Here is a 23,668-nt window from a genome sequence, read left to right as displayed (position 1 = left end):
CAGCAGCTTTTAATAGAAGACAGTGTCTGGAATCAAGTAATTTACTCTTCTGAATAGGATCTTCCCTAAAAATCCAAATGCTTTTGAAAAATACACAACATAAAATATAAAGGTAAGTGTGAGGTTCTGTCCTGAGTGCAGTTTTGCGTTCTGTTTTCAGAATGCAGGACAGCGTTAGGGCAAAGGCAGTGATGTGGTTTCAATATTGTGTTATGTCACAAATAGTAATCCCACATTCCAGTGTCTGGAATCATCAGCTGCTTTCTTGAACACAACGGCAGAAGAAGAAAAAACTATAGGGATGACAAACTGTGTCTGGGCAGAGAATGACTGCATGTCTGCAGTCATCTGGCGTGGCAACACTGTGTGTTTGTGTGTGCAAAGTGCTGTGGAATGTTGGGCGCTCTGCAGAGATTGCAACAGCGTGCACATTGCTCTGCATAAATAATTAGCTTCAGCCCTGCTGGAATGATTGATGGATGAAGTCATCGGTTGTTTATATTTGTGTCTTCATCTGCAGGTTGTGTTTGAATGCATGCACGGCTGTGGCTTTCTTTCTGCTTATCCCAAACAAGGGTGCATGATTTGATGTGTTCATTTTTGACGCACCAGAAGCTGCAATGGCCTTGCCCTCACCAAATGTTTTGTAGGTGTGGATGTAAATATGTGTGATTGTGGGTCGGTGTGTGTGTGTGTGTGTGTGTGTGTGAGTGTGTGTGTGAGTGAGAGCCAGGTATGGGCCCACTCTGACCTCAGGGCTGTACAGCCTGAGCTTTCGTGCTCGGAATAATCTCAGGCTGATGTTTATTTACAAGCACACGCCCTGTCAAACCAGGTTAAAGGGCCTCTTCTCCACACACCGACCCTGTTCCTTTTCTCTTTCTGCATCTTTCATTCTCTTTTTAATTTTCTTGTCTCAACATGTTTCCTTGTTGGCATCATTGACAGTTCTTCAGTGACTTTTTAGTTCTTGCTACTTCTACCTTCTTAATTTCTTCCCAGCTCCATTGTTTTCCCCCCCCCAAGTTTTGATATACATTAACTTCACTGCACTGCCCCCTTTTCTGAACTGTCAATGTTAATACCAGCTTCTGTTAAAGACATCCTTAAGCCAGATGCAATGACCTCCATGAAGTTGGAGACTCTACCAAGGTGTGACACAATCAATACTCGCTGGACGTAAACCAGACGGCAGTGGGAGCAAAGTGAGTTTCTCCTCGTGCCATTTTCTGGCAGTAGTGCGTTTATTCCTCAGCTTAACCAAATATTTAGAAAAAAAGATGTCTTTAAGATCTGAAGATATTGTTTGATAGATTTATGGTGCATCTCGCCATGATTTGTTATCATATATAGATGACCAAAGGATTTTCAGTGTAATCCCTGTGTTGAGCAAGAAATGGTCAACAGTGGAGAGGATAGCTTCATCTAAAACCAGAAAGGAGACAAAGGAGCATAAAAGCACTGAAACAACTGTTGGAAGATGAGCAGGAAAAGCTCAAAATGAAAGTGAAATGTTTGTACCTTTAACAATGAACGAACAGTTTGAAGACGTACGTAAAATCAGCAGAACATATGTTAAAGACAAAGGAGAGACTGTCTGTTGATAACAGCAGAAAAGTATTTAGTCAGTTCTCCCACTTAAACAGATGAGAGACGCCTGTCATTTTCCTCATAGGTATGCCTCAACTCCAGAAAATAACATTGTCTGATTTTGAAGGAATTTGGCAAAATGGCAAAAACGAAATAGTAACTGCAACAACTGGAGAGGAAAAAGGGACACCAAAAGGCAAAAGGCACTGGAACATCTGCTAGAAGACAAGAGACCCACGTTGGGGAATTCAACAATGTCAAACACATTATTGAGCAAGAAAGAGACTAGACAGAAAAAAGGTATGAAGGTTTTTCAAAAAGAACGCACTTCCTGTAGAATTTAAACAGCAAAAACCTGCATCTGTGTGTAAAAATCTTCTGCTGTAAAGTTCCATCCATCCATCTTCCTCCGCTTATCCGGGTCGCGGGGGCAGCAGACTGAGCAGAGATGCCCAGACTTCCCTCGCCCCAGCCACTTCCTCCAGCTCCTCTGGGGGAACCCCGAGGTGTTCCCAGGCCAGCCGAGAGACGTAGTCTCTCCAGCGTGTCCTGGGTCTTCCCCGGGGCCTCCGCCCAGTGGGACATGCCCTGAACACCTCCCCATGGAGGCGTCCAGGAGGCATCCAGACTAGATGCCCGAGCCACCTCAACTGGATCCTTTTGATGTGGAGGAGAAGCGGTTCTACTCTGAGCCCTCCGCGGGTGACCGAGCTTCTCACCCTATCTCTAAGGGAGCGCCCCGCCACCCTAAGGAGGAAGCTCATTTCAGCAGCTTGTATTCGGGACCTCGTTCTTTCAGTCATGACCCAGAGCTCATGACCTTAAGTGAGTATTGGAACGAAGATCGACCGGTAAATTGAGAGCTTTGCTTTTCGGCTCAGCTCTCTCTTCACCACAACGGACCGATACAGCGACCGCATAACTACGGACGCCGCTCCGATCCGCCTGTCAATCTCACGCTCCGGTCTTCCCTCACTCTTGAACAAGACCCCCAGATATTTAAACTCCTCCACCTGGGGCAAGGACACTCCACCCACCGAGAGATGGCAAACTACCTTTCTCCGGTTAAGAACCATGGCCTCAGATTTAGCTGCCCTCTTCCCAGCCGCTTCACACTCGGCCGCAAACCGCTCCAATGCACTCTGGAGGTCCTGGCTCGATGAAGCCAACAGGACAACATCATCTGCAAAAAGCAGAGAGGAAATCCTGTGGTCCCAAAACCAGATCCCCTCCGGCCCCTGTCTGCGCCTAGAAATTCTGTCCATAAAAACTATGAACAGAACCGGTGATAAAGGGCAGCCCTGCCGGAGTCCAACGTGGACCGGGAACAGGTCTGACTTACTTCCGGCTATGCGAACCAAGCTCCTGCTACGGTCATACAGAGACTGGACAGCCCTCAGTAAGACTCCCAAGACCCCATACTCCCCATGCTGTAAAGTTTGACAAAATCACAACTGACAAATGTCCATTTGACTGTGTTCATTTAGAGTTCCAACCTCAAATCTGTGATTACAACTGCTCAAATGTGCTTCTGCGTGAATCTGCTGGCGCTACAACTGCGTTCGGACTTCTGACACATTCCTTGCGAGAAACTTGACATGCTGCATCTGGATGCTCATGTGGGCCTTGAGCCACGCCGCCTCTGTGGCGCAGTTCTGACTTCAACCCCTGATCAGACGAGACGACCCGCTGATAACGGGGATTAATAAAGTTGATCTAATCTAATATCTTTTTTCAAATGTTAATACATATGCTTTGTAATAAAGGTGTTCAATAGCCCTGAGCACAGTGATGCTAATGTCACCAAATGTTTTTGTACTGACTTATCATGACCCTGTTGTCCTGCTACAACAAAGAAGATTTTCCTGTTGACGGTCCGTTGGCAGCCGTCTCGCTGCATGTCTGCATTTAAAGCACAAAGAGATCATTTCTCATTAAAACGCAGGAAAAAATTTTTCTTTTTTCTTTAGAAATGCATTTTTAGTTCACTCTCTGTGTTAATACAAAATGATTGAGATACTCACGTCTATCAGAATAGTTATTGAAGCAGGAAGTCAGAATCTGTGAAGACCTTTCTAACTTCACCAAGTCCTCTAAGTGCCGCACTCTGATTGGTTGACTCCCTCCTCCTCTACCCCCCCCCCCCCCCCCCCCCCATGTTCCATTTTCAGACACAGATCAGATTTGACACAAGTTTCTCGCAAGGATTTGATTTGCACCAGCAGATTCACGCAGAAGCAGAGCTGAGCAGTTGTAAACGCAGGTTTGACGTTGGAACTCTACATGAACACATGCAAATGGGAATTTGTCAGTTGTGATTTTGTTTGTCAAACTTTACAGCAGAAGATTTTTACACACAGATGCAGGTTTTTGCTGTGTAAGTTCTCACATTTTATTTTACAAGTTCTCACAGCAAATCTACAAGTGCGTCCTTTTTGGAACATATTTACCTCAATAAAAAGGTTGTACAGTAAAATTGATGAATGTTTAGTGGATTCTAAATGATCTCCTGCTGCCTGAACCTCTGGCAGCATCACTAAAGGCTAAAGGCTAAAGTTCTGAAATTGGAGATCAAGAAATTCTTCTGCCAATTTGCATTTTGGATAATCCGGACACTTTTTTTTTTTGAGGTTTTAGAAAAGCCTGATAGTATCTTGAGTATCCAATGCATAAGCTAATTTCTGCATGTAGGTCCAAGACGAGCTGTTTCTGATTTTACACGTGTATGACTTGGACTAAAACAAAAGGCAGTTCATGACACTTTATTTAAGTGATGTAACATCTGTTTTTGTCAAAAGCTACTCCCAGTTCACCACAGTTGGACTGGACACCAAATTATTCAGTGTGGTTGTATAGTTAACAAATGAATCACTGAAGCTCCCAAAAAAACTATATCCATTTAATCTGGGTTTATAAAGGGGAAATTAGAAGTCATCTAACCTTTTTACGCTGGAGCTCGAGTGTTGACATTGTTTGGATTACCGAAACTCATCAAGCGTGTACGCAATTAACGTAATTCCTAAGGGTGTAATGATCCGCTAAAATCTCAATTCGGTTCGGTTCAGAATTTCATGGCTCGGTTCGGTACATTTCGGTTTGGTACTGCTGTTTAACAAATCTGCCTGATATGAACTGCTATTTTATGAACTATTATTTTATTGTTATTTATTGTGTGTTTGTGTGTTTTGCTGCCGGACACCTGAATTTCTCCCTTGAGAGATTAACAAAGTTTTATCTATTTTCTGTATTTTTTCGGTACAAAAAAGTAAGGCAGAAAGAAATTACTTACAAAATGCATTTAGTAGTTTTACATAACAATAAATAAAATTAACCTATGTAGGTGATCTGCTTCATAAAATAAGAAAAACTATTAGCTGCCAGCAACCCAAAACTTTGGATAATTAACGCTGGCCTGAAAAAAACATTTTAACTGCACATTTTTTTCTTGTAGACCTGATTGTTACAGTCCGGTGATGCAGTTAGCCTATGGTGTTGGTCAAGTTGCCTCTTTTTTAAGGAGGACATCGCAGTTGTTGCAAGAAGGTCCTTCACGGTTTTCATTTGATTGACATGCTGGAATTTTATCCAAGTACAACCAATCTTGGTGTTTTCCTGAAATTCTTATGGAAGTTAAGACTATGTACAACCAGTTGGTAGGATTGGTGTGTGTAAATGTTTGAATATTGGTGTCAATAATGCTGCTGATGTAACTCAATGCTTGTCAAAAACATAAAGACAGAACCTGCAAATGTATCACATATATGCTCCGCCCCATTTTTCCCATGTCTTATGCTAATTGACAGGATATTAGCAATTATCCTGAATTTTTTTAAGGACAGTATATTTAAAGCAAAGTAAACAACGTGACATTGTAATTAAAAAACACAAATATAATCAGTAAAATTGTCAACTCCAAAGATCAAAAAACATCTTCAGATTGAAGAAGATTCTTGGATTTTAGTAATTTACATGAATCTGACATGAGGAAGTCCAGTTTACATCACCAAAGCTGCAGATCCATTAAACAAATATTGAAACATTCAGAAACAGAATGAAATCTGAAGATTTACATCTTCCAGAATCTTCTTCATAACATATCTGGGCTATTCTGCTGTTTATTTTATTGTAGTGTCTGACTTCTCTGCATGACTCAGACTGTAAAGAAATCAAAACCAATAACCGTACTAGCTATTAGAAGTCATTTACAAAGACTGTAGTGTTAAATATCAATTTCACTGACTTTACTTTCTTTACTTTCTTTACTTGCTTTAAGAACAGATTAATAAAAATTTACATAATAGAACTTACATCAACTCTGGTTGTAGGAGCTTTTTTATTTGGTCCAGAGGATTCTGGAACTTGGAACAGTTTTTCCCATCACCTACAATGTCTGTACCCCTCAATTTTAAGAGTCACAAATGATAAAGCACAACTGGCCTTACGGGTACATACATGGGAATGTTCATGCACACTTTTGCCATGGGCATGCTGCAGGAGACGGGCAGTAGCAAGCTCTTATACAACACGTAATAGTGAAATAGGTGAGGCGCAGGCACATCGTACTGGTTTTCCACTTTTTTCAGCCCCTCTCAAAACCTGCACAAGTAGCCTGTTAGCGCTGCTCAGGTGACAAACGTGCGCTCTTCGCTTGGAGCCTGGCTGCTAGAAATGTGGAAATTAGACAGTCAGAGTGTAGTTTGTGTGTTCATCCTACGGGAACGTAGGTGTCACCTTCACATCCTGTGTGTGAAACATTTGTGTACAGTCAGTAAGGGTCCAATGCACACCTTACTCATTACTAGAGTGTGGCCTAGGGACACAGTACTACAGTATTAATCCTAAGTATGTGTAACTTATATCACCTTTACTAATACTTCAAGATATACTTACCACACCCACAACAATTGCATGTTCCACTTTCATGACGTTCCTTAAGGTGGCCGTAAGAGCATCAAGATACCTCTGCGCTCCCTTAAAGATGCAGCTGCTCCTCTCTACAACCCTCCATGGGCCTCAGCTCAACAAACCTGCACCCCCTGCACCTGTAGGGGTCAATCCGCCTTACGGGTGCATTTGACTGAGGCTTAAGATGTAACCAGTTGCAGAAGTTCTTTTTTATTAGTCATAGCTTTATTTTGAACAAATACAGAAGCATTGGCATAGACTGGCCTGAACCTCATCAGTTCAGCCTTTTTCCCTGTTGGATGTTGTCCAGAGTTTTTCTCCTTTAATCCTAATCATCATTTCATTTTTAAGGTTCTTTCCGTGTGCATCATTGGCTCCAATCGTCGTCCTGTCCACACACGGCCTAATGAAATAACAGCTTTAATTAGTCTTTTGCTGTGTGGGTTAGCTCTCGTACCCTTGCTGTTTCTCACATGTGTGCCAATTGTTTCTACTCCTCTGTCTTTCTCTGCTTTTCTCTCCGTGTCTATCCTCTGCTGATCCCTCTGGCTGATCCTCAAAGGGAACAGGGAAAGTGAGTGGGACTTGAAAGGCTGAAGTGTTCTGCTCTACCCAACAAGGTCGTCCCTTGCTCCAATCAAATGCAGGAAGGAAAAAAGATTGCAGCACACACAGCGAAGGCAATAGGAGAGCTTTTCCTGCTCTTTTGTGTGATCTTTTTTTTTCCCACCTCTCCACTGTTTTCTCCCATCACTCCTGAGTTGTTTGATATCTCACTTCCCCTGTCTTTCCACGGCATCCAAGTGCTCTGAACGCAAACTGCTTAGCCGCTACAGAACAGTTTTACCTTTATTTTCATTGCGTCTTCCTCACTTTTTTTGTTTTGTTTGCCTTCTTCTGTTTTCAAATAGATCCTCAGTTCAATGTTTTTGCCCTCTAAAAGCAGCAAAGGGTAAAAAATATGCAGAAGTATGTTAAAAACAGTTGATATTGTCTGTTGATATTGTTTATGACACACATAGACATAGAGGACCACGCTGCTCTTCCTCACTCTCAGGCTGGTTTATCTTCACGTCTGTCTTTATGATTGATTAGGAGACAAACACTCATACTCTTTAGCCTCGTGGAAGCGCATAAGGCCCAAAGGACCCTCTCCGATCCTCTTTTGATCTATTTTCAAAGTGTTCCCAGTGGTGTTTCCATTAGGATTATCCTGTTTTTGATCAAAATAATAATGGCCTATACTTATATAGCGCTTTTCTACCTTCTTCTAAGGCCCAAAGTGCTTTACAGTCACAGACCCATTCACGCACTGATAATAAACAATAAAACAGTTCTTTTCTGAGGCATTGTTGTTTTTCAAACAGCATTTGTTGTCTGCTCATCACGATTTGAATAAAGGAATATTCAGAAATGCAATTGGAAGTTTAATTTTCTTTCTTTACGTCCATCATCAGAAATCTTTCAGTTTTGCGTTTCAGGACAGGTTTATGGTGTTTCGGAGCGGCCAGTCTTGATCCGAGGACTAACTGGGCCGGACCCTGCTAGACAACAGAGATTGGGCATCTCCAGGGGGTCACAGCTCTTTAAAACTATTTACTATATATAAGTACATCTAGGCAGAATTTAAAGCCTCAATTAAAGGTGGAAGGCCATGAGGCGGTGATTAGAGGCCACTCTTTAACAGGCCATGTTTTTCTGCTGCTCTGCTGAGCTGAGGCTCCTCATGCCACAGTTTTGGTGCCACTACTGTGAAGATGTACCCCCCAAAAAAAAGAAAGAGGACATGATAATACATGGAGCTAAATGTATTTTGATAAGAGCATTCACTCATCTGCATTTACACACATACGCACATTTTAGGTGACATCTTATTCCTAATCCTAAGGGTTCAAAAACCTGTCAGGCAGCAGTTTGCAGCTAAAACAGCCTTTACTCTTCAGCAGATTAACAGTTCAGGGAGGTGAGAGGACAGAGATGCTAAAAAAAAGACTAAACTATACATTTAAAGACTCACTCTGATGAAAACTGTGGTTTTGGTGAATCTTTAACATATTTTTGCCAGATTTTTCTAACGCTGGAGGACATCCTGATGCATCCACTTGTAGACACTTAGATCCATTTTCCTGGAATCTGGATCAGGACTTTATGGCTGGATAATATCGCTCACCGTTTTTGTGGCACTGTTGATGTTAGGTTGGTGCTGTAAGCTAGGAGAGCGTGTAAACAGAGAGCTCTCAGTAACAGGGAGGGGAAGGGGGGCAGGGTTTGCTCCACGCAAACACTCCCATTGTTGCTAAGCTTAATAACATCTGTTTCCTTTATCAATCTGGTTTAGTTTGCCTTAATGTTTGAATCTGTTGGGCATGTAAAATTAGAGCTTGTAATATTATTTGAAACATTCATTTTTATATTGAGACATTAAGAAACGTCATATTAGTTAATTTTTTTACTCTACTTATCGATCAATGTTTAAACTGTGAAAATAAAAGCTAAAGAGCTGCTCTTGAAGCCCTAACTGTCCTGGTTTCTTGGCTTCTTGCATTTTTTTCCCACCTCTAAGTGAGACTATTAGCCTTTACAAAGTGGATGTTGGAGAGAAGATCTGCCTTCCTGTCTTTAATTATCATTAAAACCCATGAATGTGCAGACTTTGATCTGCTGCTCACTCGTAACTTCTACCTTAATCTACTCGTGCAGCTGGATGGATGCATCTCTCCTTTCCCCAGCAAACCTGCTGCACTGCATAAAAGAATGGAGTGGGCACCATCTCTGCCCCCAAAGCAAATTTAAGAGCCCAGAAAAATCAACACAGAGAGACAGTTTTAGGCTGCAGTGGGCTAATGTTTATGAATCTGCATTTGCCTTTAGGTGCCTGGGCTGGGTGTGTGTGCGTCTGTGTGTGTTTGTGTGTGAGGTGAGGTGGGGTGGGGGGGGGGGGGGCACGCCATTATGAGTGGGTGTAAAACTTTGTGTTTTTGTGTGCTTTCTCCAGGGTCTGTATAGGTGTTTTACAGCTTTTGTAAATCTTTGCATTTTAGTCATATTTTTCCAGATTGTTGTCAGAGCGATGAAACAAATTCAGCGGGAAACCCACATGGAACTTGAAGATGTCTGTGCAGACACCCCCCCTTTGCACTGCGGCTGTCTTCTTGAAGATTTCTTTCCTTTTTGTGTCTCTCTTTTTCGTGTGAAACTACATTTCTTACGCTGCTGTGTTTTTAGTAGCAGAGTAAACATTCTGGCAACACATATCTCAGAGGATTTTTAACAATTAAATGGCAAAAACAGAGAATTATACGTGGAAATAAAAAAATCATCCTGATGATTGCTAAACAATAAATGAAGATGTTTGTTAACAGAAATCCTCTAAAACTAAGCCTGTTCAGTCCAACATGAATTCAAAAAACACAGACCAAATAAACTGAAATGGAAACTTTGAGCTTTAACATCCATCTAATGCACAGTTTAACAAAAAATAGTAGTTTTGACAGCTGATTGGTCTCACAGTGATTGATGAGCTGCCTCACAAGTCCTATTGGAAAACAACTCATCTGACTTTACAAGCATAAACTTTACAGCAAATCACAAAAGACTCTAAAGTACCCGCTATAGCAAGGAAATAAAAACACTACACTAACTGAATTAGGTCCAAAAGATTAACAATAAATAAAAAAATTATAGGATAAAAGCAAAATAGGGCAATATTTCCATCCTGTGTACAATTTGTACAGTGCAGCATCCTGCTGGATTTTATCCCAGCTACTTCAGGTTTAAGGTGATGGACACCCAAGACCAGGGGTGGAAAACTACAACTCTGGTCCAAATGCATTCCAATTTGTTCCTCCTAACTGGAATAAATCATATTGATAATCCTGAATGTTTTATTTTCCCTGTAATTCTGGTGTCTACACATAGGTGGTGCTGTACAGAAAATTGACATTTGTCAATTCCATTCATATGGAGTTGGAAAATTAGCTGCTTTTCTGACGTTCACGTGTGTTTTTGGAGTTGGACGGTCATTTTTCCTACCATTCCAACACCACGTGAACGCAGCATTTCTCTAAGTTCTGGTTTTTCCCTGCAGAGACATCAACCCACTGGTGCACTTGGCACTAAAACGAGAAAAAAAATGCATTTTTGAAACAAAACATCCAAAATGTTTGGTTTAAAAAAAAAAAGGATTTATTTTCAATCAAAATTCAAGCCTGTTTTAATTTTTTTTTTTAAGTCTTTGTTTTATTTTATAAGAATGAGCCGCAGTTCCCGGAGAAAACCCAGGCAGAAAGGATCCTATAGCCAGGGCTAATGCTGTGAGACAAGAGTACAGACCACAGCCCCATTTGGGAAGCTAAGAAAGTTCTGATGTCTAAAAATACGGCCCCGAAAAACAGCTTCTGCTGTTTGTTATAAAAAGGTGACTGAAGGAACCGCGTTTCACTCTCCAGCTGGACAGAATATGGCCTCATTTTGCCAGAAGTGTTTGTTAATCTGATTTTCTCTAAATGATTGATGCTCCAGGAATCCGTGTAATTCCAGCACTAATAAAGTGAAATGGTCACTTAATAATGTGGGAGAGAGGTCACTGACTCCTGTCGCCAAAGGCCAAAGTTACCTTGTTGAGTCTCAGAGGAAACAGAGGATGTTTTGGTCCAAAGCGGCTACATGCAGACTCTGGAGCCCTCCAGGCTTTATTCAATAATGAATGCAATCAAAACAAAGTTGTTGCATTTTTGTAACTACTGCTGAGTTTCAAACCTTCTCTTCCAGGCCTCAAATGTAGATCAACAAGCTTCGTCACCATCCAGTTGAGTCACTGAAAAGAATCTCTCCTGTTCAGGAAGTCCCTGTCTCTGCACAGAACCTCGTTGAAATGTGTGCATGCATGCCGTGTTTGTAAAGAAGTCGTATGGTCAGTCACCTGACTTACAGCAGTCGTGTGCAGCGGTATGCCAGTGTGACCACGCCAGTGCATGTGGATGGTGTTGAGAGGAGTTTGACCCGGGTGGATGGAAGCAGGCGGGCTAAAACTGTCAGCTCTAAGTTCTTTGTCTAAACACGTTTCTGCCTAAAGACGCATGTAAACTGAAAAAGAGCTTATCTGTGACACAGAAAACTCAGTGGACGGGCCACAAGCTCCCTGCTCCGCCCACTGTCAGGTTGGGCCTGTGAGGGGCTGTAAGCTAGCGGTAGAATGTGTGAACAGAGAGCTCTCAGCTATGGAATAATCAAACAATTAAAACAAACTGGGAATGCTTTTACAATAGATCAAGAGATGGATCTGAGAGGGACTTCAACACCTTTTTGAAATGGGCTTTTTTCAAAACTAGGCTTTACTGTACTGCATCACACAAGATTAGCGCACAGTTAGCTGACATGATCTGTTTAAACTGGACATTTCTTTCTCTTATTTAGTGAAGCCCAAAGCTCAGACACACAGAAGAGAATGAGGTCAAATGAGATGTAGATGCTGTAAAATCTCTGCAGGTATTTTGTGTCTCTTTCTTATCATAACTAAGGTTTTTATTCTAACAACAACAAAAAAATATTCAGCACATTTGAGAACCTGCATCCTCTTACAAACCAAAGACTCCTAATCCACTCGTAGTTTTTCTTTTGAAAATAAAACTGTTCTGCCTTCATCATTGATTTGAAAGCTGTGAAAATGGAATTGATCTTCATTTATCTGTGATGTTATTTGATAACTGTGAGTTTGGACTTTAATCTTAATTTTGTATTCAATATTGACCAAATATAGTAGAGATAAGCTTTGATTACCACAGTACTCCGACCGTCCATACATCCTTTATTGTCTTATTATTTTGCGTCCCTGGAGCTTTTCCAATCTATCTTTGGGGGACAGTAGATGACGACCTTGACAGTTCACATTGCAGAGAGACAACCACACACGCCAACACTTATTTCAGAAGAGGAGTCGGCGTTTAACCTGTGACGCGTGTTTTTGGGCAGTGGAAGGAAGCGTGAGTTCCTAGAATGCTTGGATTTGAACCTGGAACCTTCTGGCCTTCCCACACTATAACGGCTCCTATGGCCACAGCGATATCAATTATAAAAGTTTGTTTTATTGATTGGTACAGCCCAATAGAACATCAAGATCATTTTATAAAATCCAACAATTAACTAAAAGAAGGAAAAAGCAAACATGGAACCATGGCTTTTGTGATGCTCTAACTAGCAGGAACAGTCATCACTATAAGCTTATGAGATGAACCCAAATGCACAGATTAAAGCCAAAAAACACTTGATATGCTGCACTAAATGTGATCAACAAAGTTTATCGTAATATATCTTTGGCCTTATAATGGTAAGTCATAACCAGGACAGGTACTAAGAGGGAAATATACATACTCCATTACATTAATGTAAATATGTTCTTGTTTTAGGAAAGGACTTTAAGAAATAAATGGGAATGAAGATGACTAATGTGTGCTGCTCTCTGTAGGAGTGGAACTTTTCAAACAGTAGAGTTTCAGAAATGATAAATAATAATAGAATTGTTAAAGGCTGAATTTTCTGCATGAAGTGAGCTGAGACAGGTTTCTTTCTTTCAGCTCCATATATGGTCTTGCTGACTCTGTTCCTAATGTATTGACAGTCCCACTCTCACAAAATCAAAGAACGTGTCGTTTTCTAGAACATAGTTTCTACAGAGCAGCAGTGCTTCATCAGAAATTCACCTCTGAGTTGAGGGCAGGACAGTTGGCGTGGAGCAACCCCGCCCCCTTTCCCCTCCTGTTGCTGACAGCTCAGAGCAGGAAGCATATCATCTATCGTACACATACATTCTTTTTTTTTTCCTCTGCTCCTGATTCACAATGATCTGAATAAAGAAATACCCTGAATAGCTATTTTGACCCTAATTTTCTGTATAAATGCCCTCCATCATCAGACAGATGCCACAACAACATGTCTTTAAGAGCTGATTGTCTTTAAGAGCTGCTGACAGTGTTCAAATGTTCAAATTGTCCGAAAAACTGAGATGATAAATCACCCAGACGGTTTGAAGACATTTCTGTCTGTTGTAAATTAAAATCCTTTGGTTGTTTGCACCATTAGAGTGTGACAGGCGGTGTCTGGCTGCTCTGCTCAGATCTAAGAGGAAAGGCAGTCCAATGATGCTTGTGTGTTTGTCAAACTGCACCTCAATGCCTTGCTCAAAGACTGTAAATACATGATGTCTTGATCTATTATTCTGCCCTTTTGCTGTGGTGGGGGGGCACATTTCCTTTTTTTGTGCCTTAAATGACTTTGGACTACTTTGGACACGGAATCCTTGAAATAAATAGGAATTAAAAGCCCTCATTTATGCGCTCATAGGAAAACTACTTCAAAATGCTGCCTGTCATATGCAAACAAATCAGTACATTTATGCCTAAATCTGTGATAAGCATCACTTCTGCTCAGATTCAACAGAAATGGATTCAACTGCAAAGCAAAGCGTCTTTTTTCCTGCACTTTTTGCCCTAATAGGGTTTTATTAAATAAATATAAAACTGAAATCTACAATATTCAGATGCCTGCTACTGACAAATGAATGACAAACACACAAGCATGCATTTTGTGCCTCTGTCTGCATTTCCATCTGAATGATATAGGGCTATTTTTAGATTGGTGGGTGGGTAGATGAGCATCATTTAGACTTCCATTTCCAAAGGCTTCTGTGCTCTCGTCTGTAAGCCTTTTTAAATCGACCATTTGTTGGTGCCGACTAATGCTAATTATCCTCACACGGCCTGCTGGAAACGGTGGTTGGGGGTTTTTGGAAAATGCATTTGGACAGGGCAAATGGTGCAATTCCATGCCTCGAAATGAGCCAAATTAACTGTTAAGCAGAGCACAAGGCGGTAAAGGATTTATATTCATATCCAAATATTTGTCTTCACTTTTTTTTTTTAAGTCAGGTTTCCTGTCAGCCAAACCTTTCCTGCACTCCATCATCTTTCTAAAGAACCAGTTGGGCCATCTATGACCTCTGTTATGAAAAATAATGTGACTCCAGCTCATGTCAGTTGGGTGAAGCAATCCCTCCTCTGCTCCACCTTACTCACTTCTCCCACAGCATTTCTTTGGAACTAAAGTTTTGTGGGATCTTGTGCAACTCTTCAGCTGTGGCGTTATTTTTTAACCTTTCAACATTAGGAACATTTGAAAGATTCTGTCATGACTGAAGGGAAGAATTGTCAGGTTAAAAGATTGATCAAACCAAAATCCTGCATTTTGGTCTAATTCTGTTTAATTTAAAAAAGAAAAACAGCTGAAATCTTCGCCTCTCCGTGATGTAAACTAAATCTGTACAATCTGTACATGTTTAGCATTGTAAACGGTCGATTTAAGGTTAAAAATGTCATATTTCTGCTTCCATAATGAACAATAACGTCCTAAGTAGCAGAAGACACCCCCCTCCTCCTCCCTTTATGTTTCTTAAAATGGGCATTTAAAGCATTAAAGCCGTTTTCTGGGACCTTTAACCCATCCTGGGGGTATTCCCTCTGTTTTGCCCCAGATCAGGAGAAATGGAGTGACTACTATGGTTGGTTAGTCACTGGAGAGCTGCAGCAGCATATTTCCTGATTAAATAAGCGTAGACTAATCACTAATGGAGCTGTTCTGCAGAATTAAATCAGATAGACGTCAAGAAAAATAACCAAACGAGGGCAGCAGATTGAGCAGGATGCCAGTGGCATCTTTGAGTCTTTGTTTTTCTTTTTAAAATTTTTTTTTTTTTGTTCTTTAGGTTCAGCTTCATTTTTGCGTCTTCGTGAAATCCTTTTTGCGCAGTCTTTATCATAAATGAAGTTAGTCCTGCACTCTTGGACTGCTTCCAGAGTTGTAGACCCAACTTCTAAACAGAAACCGTCTAATGTCTGTTATTTCTTTATTTACTGAGAATGTTTTCCACTCTGACAGGCTGTTTTTTCCTTCTCCAGTGCTCTGGGAGGCTCTTCAGCACTTCATATTCCAGCATTTCCCAGTGGAGGATGCCTAATTGATTATGTCCCTCAAGTGTGCCAATTACTCACCAACAAGGTAAAGGAATTCCAAGGAAAGCAAGTCCTTTGGCACTGTGTGCAGCTCTTTAATAATAAATGTGTCCAGATTCCTAATATGGGTGATTGGCAGATGTACGACTCATTTGTTGCTTGTTCTGTGAAGTGAAAGCTTAGCTGTCCTATGTGTGTGTGTGTGTGTGTGTGTGTGTGTGTGTGTGTGTGTGTGTGTGTGTGTGTGTGTATTTAAGTGCGCTTGGCTGTTGTCTGCCAGCGTGGGCGTACTGGCTGACCTCCATATTCTGTCTGAGTGTTTTTTGGCCTCTGCAGGTTGACAAGTAGATGCAATGCGAATGCGCTGTAATGCCATTTCCTTCAGGGAGAATTCCCATCCCCCAAGCCCTCACAGGGAGGCCAGCTCATAATCCTCACAAAAATCCTCCATTTCTTCCTGCTCACCTGGTATCTGACTAGCAGAATACCCAACAGGTCTGGATGGTTCAGGTTTTTCAAGTTTGTTTTTCTGTCAGAGGAAGCTAACCCTGCCTAGAGGAGGCCCTAATTGAGTAGAACTGTGTCAACGGCAGATAAAGAGGATTTGACAAAAGGAATGATGTTCAAACTGTCAGCACATTTTTTTTTAGAAGCAGTACGAGATGATTGTGAAAACTCTGCTGACGTATTACAGCTGGGCCAAAAAGTACTTTGAGGCGCTGACATACCGTCCTGTAGAAACGATTCTACGGATATTTATCTAAAGACCAATTACGGCATATTTCGTTCCGCCTCCAGAGGTTGTCTGATGGGCGACACGGGCAAACAGAGTCCATTATGAACCATAAAAAGAGGTTTTGTTTAAAAATGTTTCATGGTATTTTGTGATCATATTTAAATGCTTTAAGATTAAGGACCATTATTAAGCAACTTTTCTTTTTGATGTCTTTTCATGCTGTGTGTGAGAACAATTAAAGGAAATTGCTTTACAAACACTTTGAACAGCAAATATAATGGATTTAGCATTTGTACTGATTTCCACGTTAACACAGCTCACTGACACATAAAAATACTCATTTAAACAGTAAACAGGAGTATCACCTACTCATTTTAATGTATCGGTGATGCAGTGGTCCCGCTGCCATGCGTGATCAGAAACATCAAAGAGATCAGAGATAATATCATTTTCCTGCATCGTTGCACGCAAACTGAAAGGAAGTTTGCGTTTGTCCTCCAGACGTTTTGATGTTCATGTCTACACGCTCTGGTCTGCACGTCTGGAGTCTCGACTCGTCTCCCCTCTGTCTTTAAAATTAATCCAGACCGCTGATCTGTGCTGTCCTTTATTCGAAATGAGTGTTCAGTTAATGTGGAGCAGGCAGCACACAACATCAGTGTCTACAGTATTAGTTCATCTTCTTTGTCTACTGCTCCCTTCAGGAGTCGCCTCCTCGTGTCCTTCTTCACTACGTCCATGAAGCTCCTCCTTGGTCTTCTCTAGACCTCATTTCCCAGGTTCATTATCAACATGTCCAAACCATCTATGATCTGTTCCTCTGATGGATTCATCCCTGATCCTTTCCATCCTGAACCTCCACATCGTCATCTCTGCTGCCTCCTGTCTCTCCATCAGAGTCTAAACCAACAACATGCTGCTCTCACCACCATCTTCTACACCTTTACTTTCATTCTTAATTATACTCTATTGTGACCTGAAACCTTCTTCCACCCATTCCTACCTGTTTACACACGTCTCTCCACCTCTTTCCCCAAACTCTGTAGTTCTTGAAGTCCTCCACCCGGGCTCCCTGTAACCTCCCCGTAACTTCACCGTTCCACGTTCCTCTCATCTAAACACAGACCTTCATTCTTCTATTTTCCAGAGCAAACCACTTCTCTGTGTTCCTCCACCTGATCTATGCTCTCACTACAGATCACAATGTCATCTGCAAACATCCTGATCCACAGAGATTCCTGTCTAACCTCATCTGTCAGTCACTTTCTTTTAGTAGTTAATTTTATCAGTATTTATTGTGTGTGGGGTCATGGGTCGTATGTTTTAACGGAGGGGAGTGGGAGTGGTGAAGGGTGGGTTGGGTTTTTATTGTAATATTGTGTCTTTTTTTTTTGTTCTAAATGTTGAAGCGCTTCGAGTTGCGCAATGTTTGAGAAGCATTTTTTATTTTCTAAATAAAGTTTGATTTGATTAGTAGAACCTGTCAACACGTTTCCATCTCTGTCCTTGATCATCAGAATCTGCCCCACATCCTCTGCCTCACCTGCACAGATCCACCTCTCCCTCCTTTGTGTTCCACCTCTTATACGTACGTCGTTCGTGTTTTGAGTGCAGGAAGTCTAACCTGCTCAATCCCTTCTTGGTTCTGTAGTACAGCGGGAACTGGCACACTTAAGCCGGCTTTTTACGGTTCCCAGGGGGTCTACATGAACGGGCATAAATAGGGGGGAACTTGGGAATTTTACCGTCTCCTTTATTGCAGAACGAGTCTTTGAAAGTGGCAACAGATCTAAGAGCTGATCCAGAAAATACACTCGTGTCGTTTTATCTCAGATCAGAAAGACGACTCAATGCTGGAAGGACCAAAGAGAAACAGCTTTAATGTACACATTGATGATGCAATGTTTTAATGAGAAAAATTCTTTCTTTTTATTTTCTAATTACTTTAAGCCACTACCAATCTGAAACATGTCAAAATGGATCTTTACTTCTAACAGATGCGCCACAAAAAACACAAGTGTCCAGTGTGATTGGTTCCTTTGATTTAACTCAACTGAAAATATAGGATTTGATGATAAATATCTAACAGAACAAAACTACTTTATGTTACTCAAAATTTAAAAGACTAACAATACAGTTTTGCAATCCTATGTAAATTAAATATGGTTACCAGCTAAATATCTGGAACAAACTTGTCAGTTATTTAATTAAAACAAAAAAGTGGGTTTATCCCTCAAAGGTAATTAGAATGAGAAATACCAAATGTCAATAATAGAACTGAAACATGCTGTAAAATGTTCTTTTGTCAGAGGCGCAATCTAACAAAATGACTTTCATGAGGCTTTCACTATCACTCTCAGGAGAGGACACATGACTCATCAGGCTGTTTTCCAGAGGACTGGTTAAAAAGAATAGATTTGTAGTGGGAGAAAACTAAGCAGTGATGGTTGTCATTCAAAAGGTGTTGGTACTTTTTTGGGTAAGGGTACAGATAGTCAAGTGTCATTACCTTAAAATTAAATGAAATATTAGATCAACCGGCCGTAATTGTAACAGATCCTTAAACACACGTGTTGCAGCATGTATGTGGGTTTTTTTAAAGGCTCCAAGAGTTCAAACAAACTCTTCACATCCTCTTAAAGTGTTACAGTGATTACTTTGACTCAGACGTACTGTAGAAACAATAAGTGGATGTACAGGCGAGGCAGTTGTGGGCGCAGACATGCTCTGGATGCCTGCAGAGCAAGATCACCTGTCTTGCATCACCAATGACTTCAGGCAACCAATCAGAGGACTTGGCTCTTATTACTATTGACATGGGGGCAGGAAAACGGTTCCAGTATGTTTGCGAAAGTTCAGTGATCCAGAGATCCCTTTAAACACATGCACACAGGGAGGTACACACGGTGTACTTCCTGTGTAAGCCGTGGTCACATCCCACCCGGACGGGGGTTGACCTGCACGGGTGCTGCAGGTTTTTGGGTTGTTGGGGCCCATAGAGGGTTCTAGAGAGGAGCAATCGCATCTTAAGGCGTGTCTTACGGTTCCCTTGAGGCTCATAAAGCCACCTAAAGAATGTCATGAAAAAAGAAACGTATCATTGTTGTGCACGTTGTAAGGTATCGTGAGGTACTTTTAAGGGTAATGGACGTTGCACGTACAGGAAGGTGCAACTTCTTAATGACCGCGCACAAATGCTGCAAACATGGAGTGTCAAGGTGATGCAGAGGTGCCCATAAGACGCCCGTAGGACGTCCACACAAACTACACTCTGATAGTCTGGTTTCCTCATTTCTAAAGGTCAGGCTGAAATCAAGGAGGGTGTGAAAAAAGGGAAAATCTGTGCGACTTACCTGCGTCTCACCTACTTCACCCTTACTTGTACTGTAAAGGCCTGTTCACTCCGGGACGAATTTCGCCGGCGATATTCGCCGACGTTTAACGCCTCGTGACTAAACAAAGGGCACCAATGTGAGTGTGCACACCGAGGCGAAAAAACGCCACGCGCCAAAGCGTCAAAAAAAAAAAACGCCTCGGGTTCGTTTTTTTTTTTCGACGCGTCGCGTCGAAATCTATTCGACCAATGAGAATGGCGCTTTTGCACACGTGTCTGGAGCTTCTGAAGTTACAGTAAAACACAACTTGGGGGCGCTCAAACACAAAACTGCCTTGCTGAGCACACATACCAGCGAAGAAGTTAGACGCCAAGTAGCGTCTACACTGCCGCGAAGAAATAATGACGGACATTCTTAAATATCCCCGAACCAAGTACCAGTTGGAGCTACTGGTGCTTGAAATATTCATGTTTTCTTTGTATGATTCTGACAAGCGCGTAAATACTTGCTCTCTTCTTCTGAGTGAAAAGCGACTTTAAGAATCGTAAAGTTGCGCAGCGCCACCTTGTGTACAGGAGTATTTCTGTTTACATTAAGCGCCATCTAGTGTCAGGGAATGAAATAGCATGTTCGCTCGGCTCATCGTCAGCAAAAAATCGCCTGGGTGTGAACACAAAAAACGTGGCGAAAAACGCTGGCGAATAACGCCTGGCGAATATTCGTCCCGGTGTGTACGGGCCTTAAGTCTTTGCTACAACCTGTCGCCCGCCCAAAATAAATTGTGCTTTGAACATTTTCTCTATAGGTGTTCACTGTCTACGACCCTGATAATTGCTACGGCCACCTGTCTGCCCCGTACAGATTTGCCCATTTTTCGTCCACAGACGGCCCGTTTCCACCCTCAAGGGCAGTTGTGACAAAGGCTTAAGGCTCTGAATCAAGCTAACCTACTGTCAGGCGTATCACAGATTTCTGACTTCCTCATTCACCCCAAGGGTTGGGTTTAGCAGTGACGAGCAGGAAGTCTGCAGCATCTTAGTCCTGCAGTGAAGCCTGTTGTGACACGAATACTTCTTTTGGGCAAATACCTCCACCACATTATACTAGCTACAACTTTAAACTCAGCTCTGTTAGGGTTTTATATCGTTTATTTCAATTATGTTTGAAGGTAAAAGAGAAGAAAAGGATTTGTGGTTAAAAAAAGAAAAACTTGGAAATGTTACAAATTGCACAGCGTTTTTAAACAACATAGTTTTATTGTTGCTTCATGCGCAGGAAGTTGTTTGATATTGAAACATATTTTAATGTCAGAATCCTCTTTGGTGCACATGCAGCTGTCATTCGTCCCAACACAGCGGATCCAGGACCGTTTGCTGACGGATGGTACTGGTTCTCTGTGTGTACTTTAGAAGTGGTTCTGTTGGTACCAACACCTTCTTGTGTCCTGAGCAGGTGCAGTATGTGATTCAAGGCTACCACAAGAGGAGGGAGTACATCGCCGCCTTTCTCAGCCACTTTGGGATGTAAGTCAGCGAAGCGTCCACTGAAGTAATGCCAGTGAGTTCAGCGTTAATGTAATCGTGGACGTAATCCGTGTGGATGTTGCAGGGGCGTGGTGGAGTACGATGCTGAGGGATTCACTAAGCTCACCCTTCTCCTCATGTGGAAAGATTTCTGCTTTCTGGTGCACGGTACGAGTCCTCCTCCCGTAGAAACGGATACTTCTAAAAATGGTGTTTCTGATGTTTCCTGTCCCTCTGCGCCCTGCAGTGGATCTGCCGCTGTACTTCCCCAGGGACCAGCCCACCCTCACCTTCCAGTCTGTCTACCACTTCACCAGCAGCGGTCAGCTGTACTCCCAGGTGCAGACGTCGTACCCCTACAGCCCGCGGTGGGACGGCAACGAGATGGCCAAGAGGGCAAAGTATGTCACTGATACCTCCAAAGACGGATGAGGCTTTGAGTTTTCTCCCCTGAAAGAAGCAGACAGGTGATGGTTACAGAACACGGGTCTGTGTCCGCCACATCTTCAAATGTTTGCCTGTTGAATATCTGTTATTAGATATCAGCATAAACATTTGAAGATGTTGAGGACCTGCAAAGACCTGTAGGACCCTCCTCTGACCAAAGAACAGCTTTCTGTTGTGGCTGTTTCCTCTGCAGAAACTAGACCTTCTGGCTCTGGAACCTCACTTTATTTCTTTCTTTTTTGCGGTTGTCCTGGGATCTTTAGTTTTCTGTCCTAAGTCGTGATAAACTCTTTGAATTTTATCTGTACATTTTTTCCTCTCTGTGACTCTTCTACTTCGTAAACACTTTCTTTCTGCATTTTGATATTTTTTTAAGCATAAACTTCCCAACAGTTTTGATTCTGAGCCTAAATTGAAAGACAGATATCTAATTCTGATTTCAAAGGTTTGAGCGTTTCTCAATGGACTTTTGTTTTTCCAGCACTGAAGCAGAAAGAATTGAAACATTTATAGAAAATGAGGTCCATTATTACAGAATGAAAACAAAGATCTGATCAGGACGAAGAGGAGATTGACTGACGAGCCAATCAGGAAGCAGAACGCTGGCAAAAAACAAAAGCCTGCAAAAAATCTGTGAAAGTTGAACCCCAAATATAGGGAGGGAACACCGTACCCACACTTTTGGATGCTGACGTTCCCCCCGTCTGTGTTCCCCCTGCAGGGTCCACTTCAAGAACTTCATTCCCCAGTTCCAGGAGGGAGCCTTTGCTAACGGGAAGCTGTAGTTCCCTGTGGCTGGGCGCCTGGAGGCCGGCCACAGGGTTTGTGCACGGCCCACTCTGGCTTTATCTGAGAGACTTGGTCAGAAAAACAGGCAATAACCTGCCTCCACTTTAGCAAAGATGCCCACAAATGCAGACTTTTCTTTTTTCCTCACTGGATTTTTAATGTTTTTTCTTTTTTGCATCCTTTCTTTTCTTGAACTGTCTGCAGACGTGTTACTGTACAAACAGACGGGTTTAGTCACAAAGGGTTTCTAGCTCAACATATTTCCTGTATTCTTGTTTTTCCTTAATGTGAAAAAGTCTTTTGGAGAAGCTCTGTGAAGAAAAGCCGACTAGTGTGGCTGTTCCACTTTAAGATCTGCAGTCATTTGTGGGTTTGCATAACAAATCAATATTCATATGGTTGTTTTTGTTTGATTCATATTTAAGAAACATTGTTGCTATAAAAATATTAGTAGGTTTATTTAAAGGGGTGGAGCAGATTAAAAAAGGGGGTGTGGCACAAACCTCCCAGTTCTAACACAGCAGACATGGACGCAACATACAGATGTGAAGCAGCAGCAGACCGCCATGTCAAGTGTTCATCACTGAATCACAGGAAACATGTTCAGCAGAATTTAGTTCAAAATGACATTTATTTGCTCGATGGGTCATTAAAACATCTCCTGTTCCTGAAAGACTCTTTTTTTTTTTTGGCTTATTTTCACACTCGAACCCGAATAATCTAATCAAGAAAGTTTTTCAACAGTAAAATAATCTTTATTGCTCATTGAAAGAAAAAGAATTGACTTATTTTTGCAGTGCAGCTCCATGTGGATCTGTGACGGTGACGCTGTCAGGATGGGATTTCATGAAGCTGAGTTCAAAAATACGCCCGTCGGAACAGCCGTGGTTATCAAAAACCTCTGAAAATCTCCCTCCAATGTATCCGAACGGCAGACCTCTGCTGGGAGCACGCCGGCGGACGGCGGCGTGTGTTCGTGTGAGGGAGGCGGAATGTGCGCCCGCTTGTTTTCATCATTAAATATGAGGGTCAGACTTAGGGGTCCTTGCTGGCCTCAGGCGCAGCCCTTTGCTAAATTTATTGTCGGTAAAGCAGCAACTGTCAACTCTAATTGGGAACTATAGGGTGAATGTATCTGGGGCATTTAATAGCATCAGGGATCTTAATAAAATAATTAAAAAGCAAGATTCTTTTTGTCTTTTGGCCGCCCCGCTCCATGTTTGTGGCTCTAACCTTTCCCGACCTGCTTTCAAAACATGTCGGCTGTCAGCTGCGGGACGAACTGCTGCTCTCGTTTCTGGGGGCTCGGGGCTTGTTTGAGAAGGAGATAGTTATAGGAGA

General features: G+C 42.0%; 1 protein-coding gene across 1 annotated transcript in view; it reads left to right on the top strand.

Annotated features, from left to right (window-relative positions):
* The window catches only part of babam2 (BRISC and BRCA1 A complex member 2), a 100,487-nt gene extending 77,487 nt beyond the window's left edge, over positions 1-23,000 (top strand). The window contains exons 8-12 of the mRNA XM_004082797.4: positions 15,444-15,543; positions 21,021-21,091; positions 21,177-21,259; positions 21,339-21,492; positions 22,260-23,000. Of these exons, the coding sequence (XP_004082845.1) occupies positions 15,444-15,543; positions 21,021-21,091; positions 21,177-21,259; positions 21,339-21,492; positions 22,260-22,323 (472 nt within the window). The 3' untranslated portion in view covers positions 22,324-23,000. The remainder of the gene's footprint in view (positions 1-15,443; positions 15,544-21,020; positions 21,092-21,176; positions 21,260-21,338; positions 21,493-22,259) is intronic.
* The last annotated feature ends 668 nt before the right edge of the window (positions 23,001-23,668 follow it).

This window comes from Oryzias latipes, chromosome 22 (genome assembly GCF_002234675.1).
Source record: "Oryzias latipes chromosome 22, ASM223467v1".
NCBI classification, from domain to species: Eukaryota; Metazoa; Chordata; class Actinopteri; order Beloniformes; family Adrianichthyidae; genus Oryzias; species Oryzias latipes.
The sequence above is the reverse complement of the archived record's forward strand: the minus strand, read 5'-3'. Positions and strand labels throughout refer to the sequence as shown.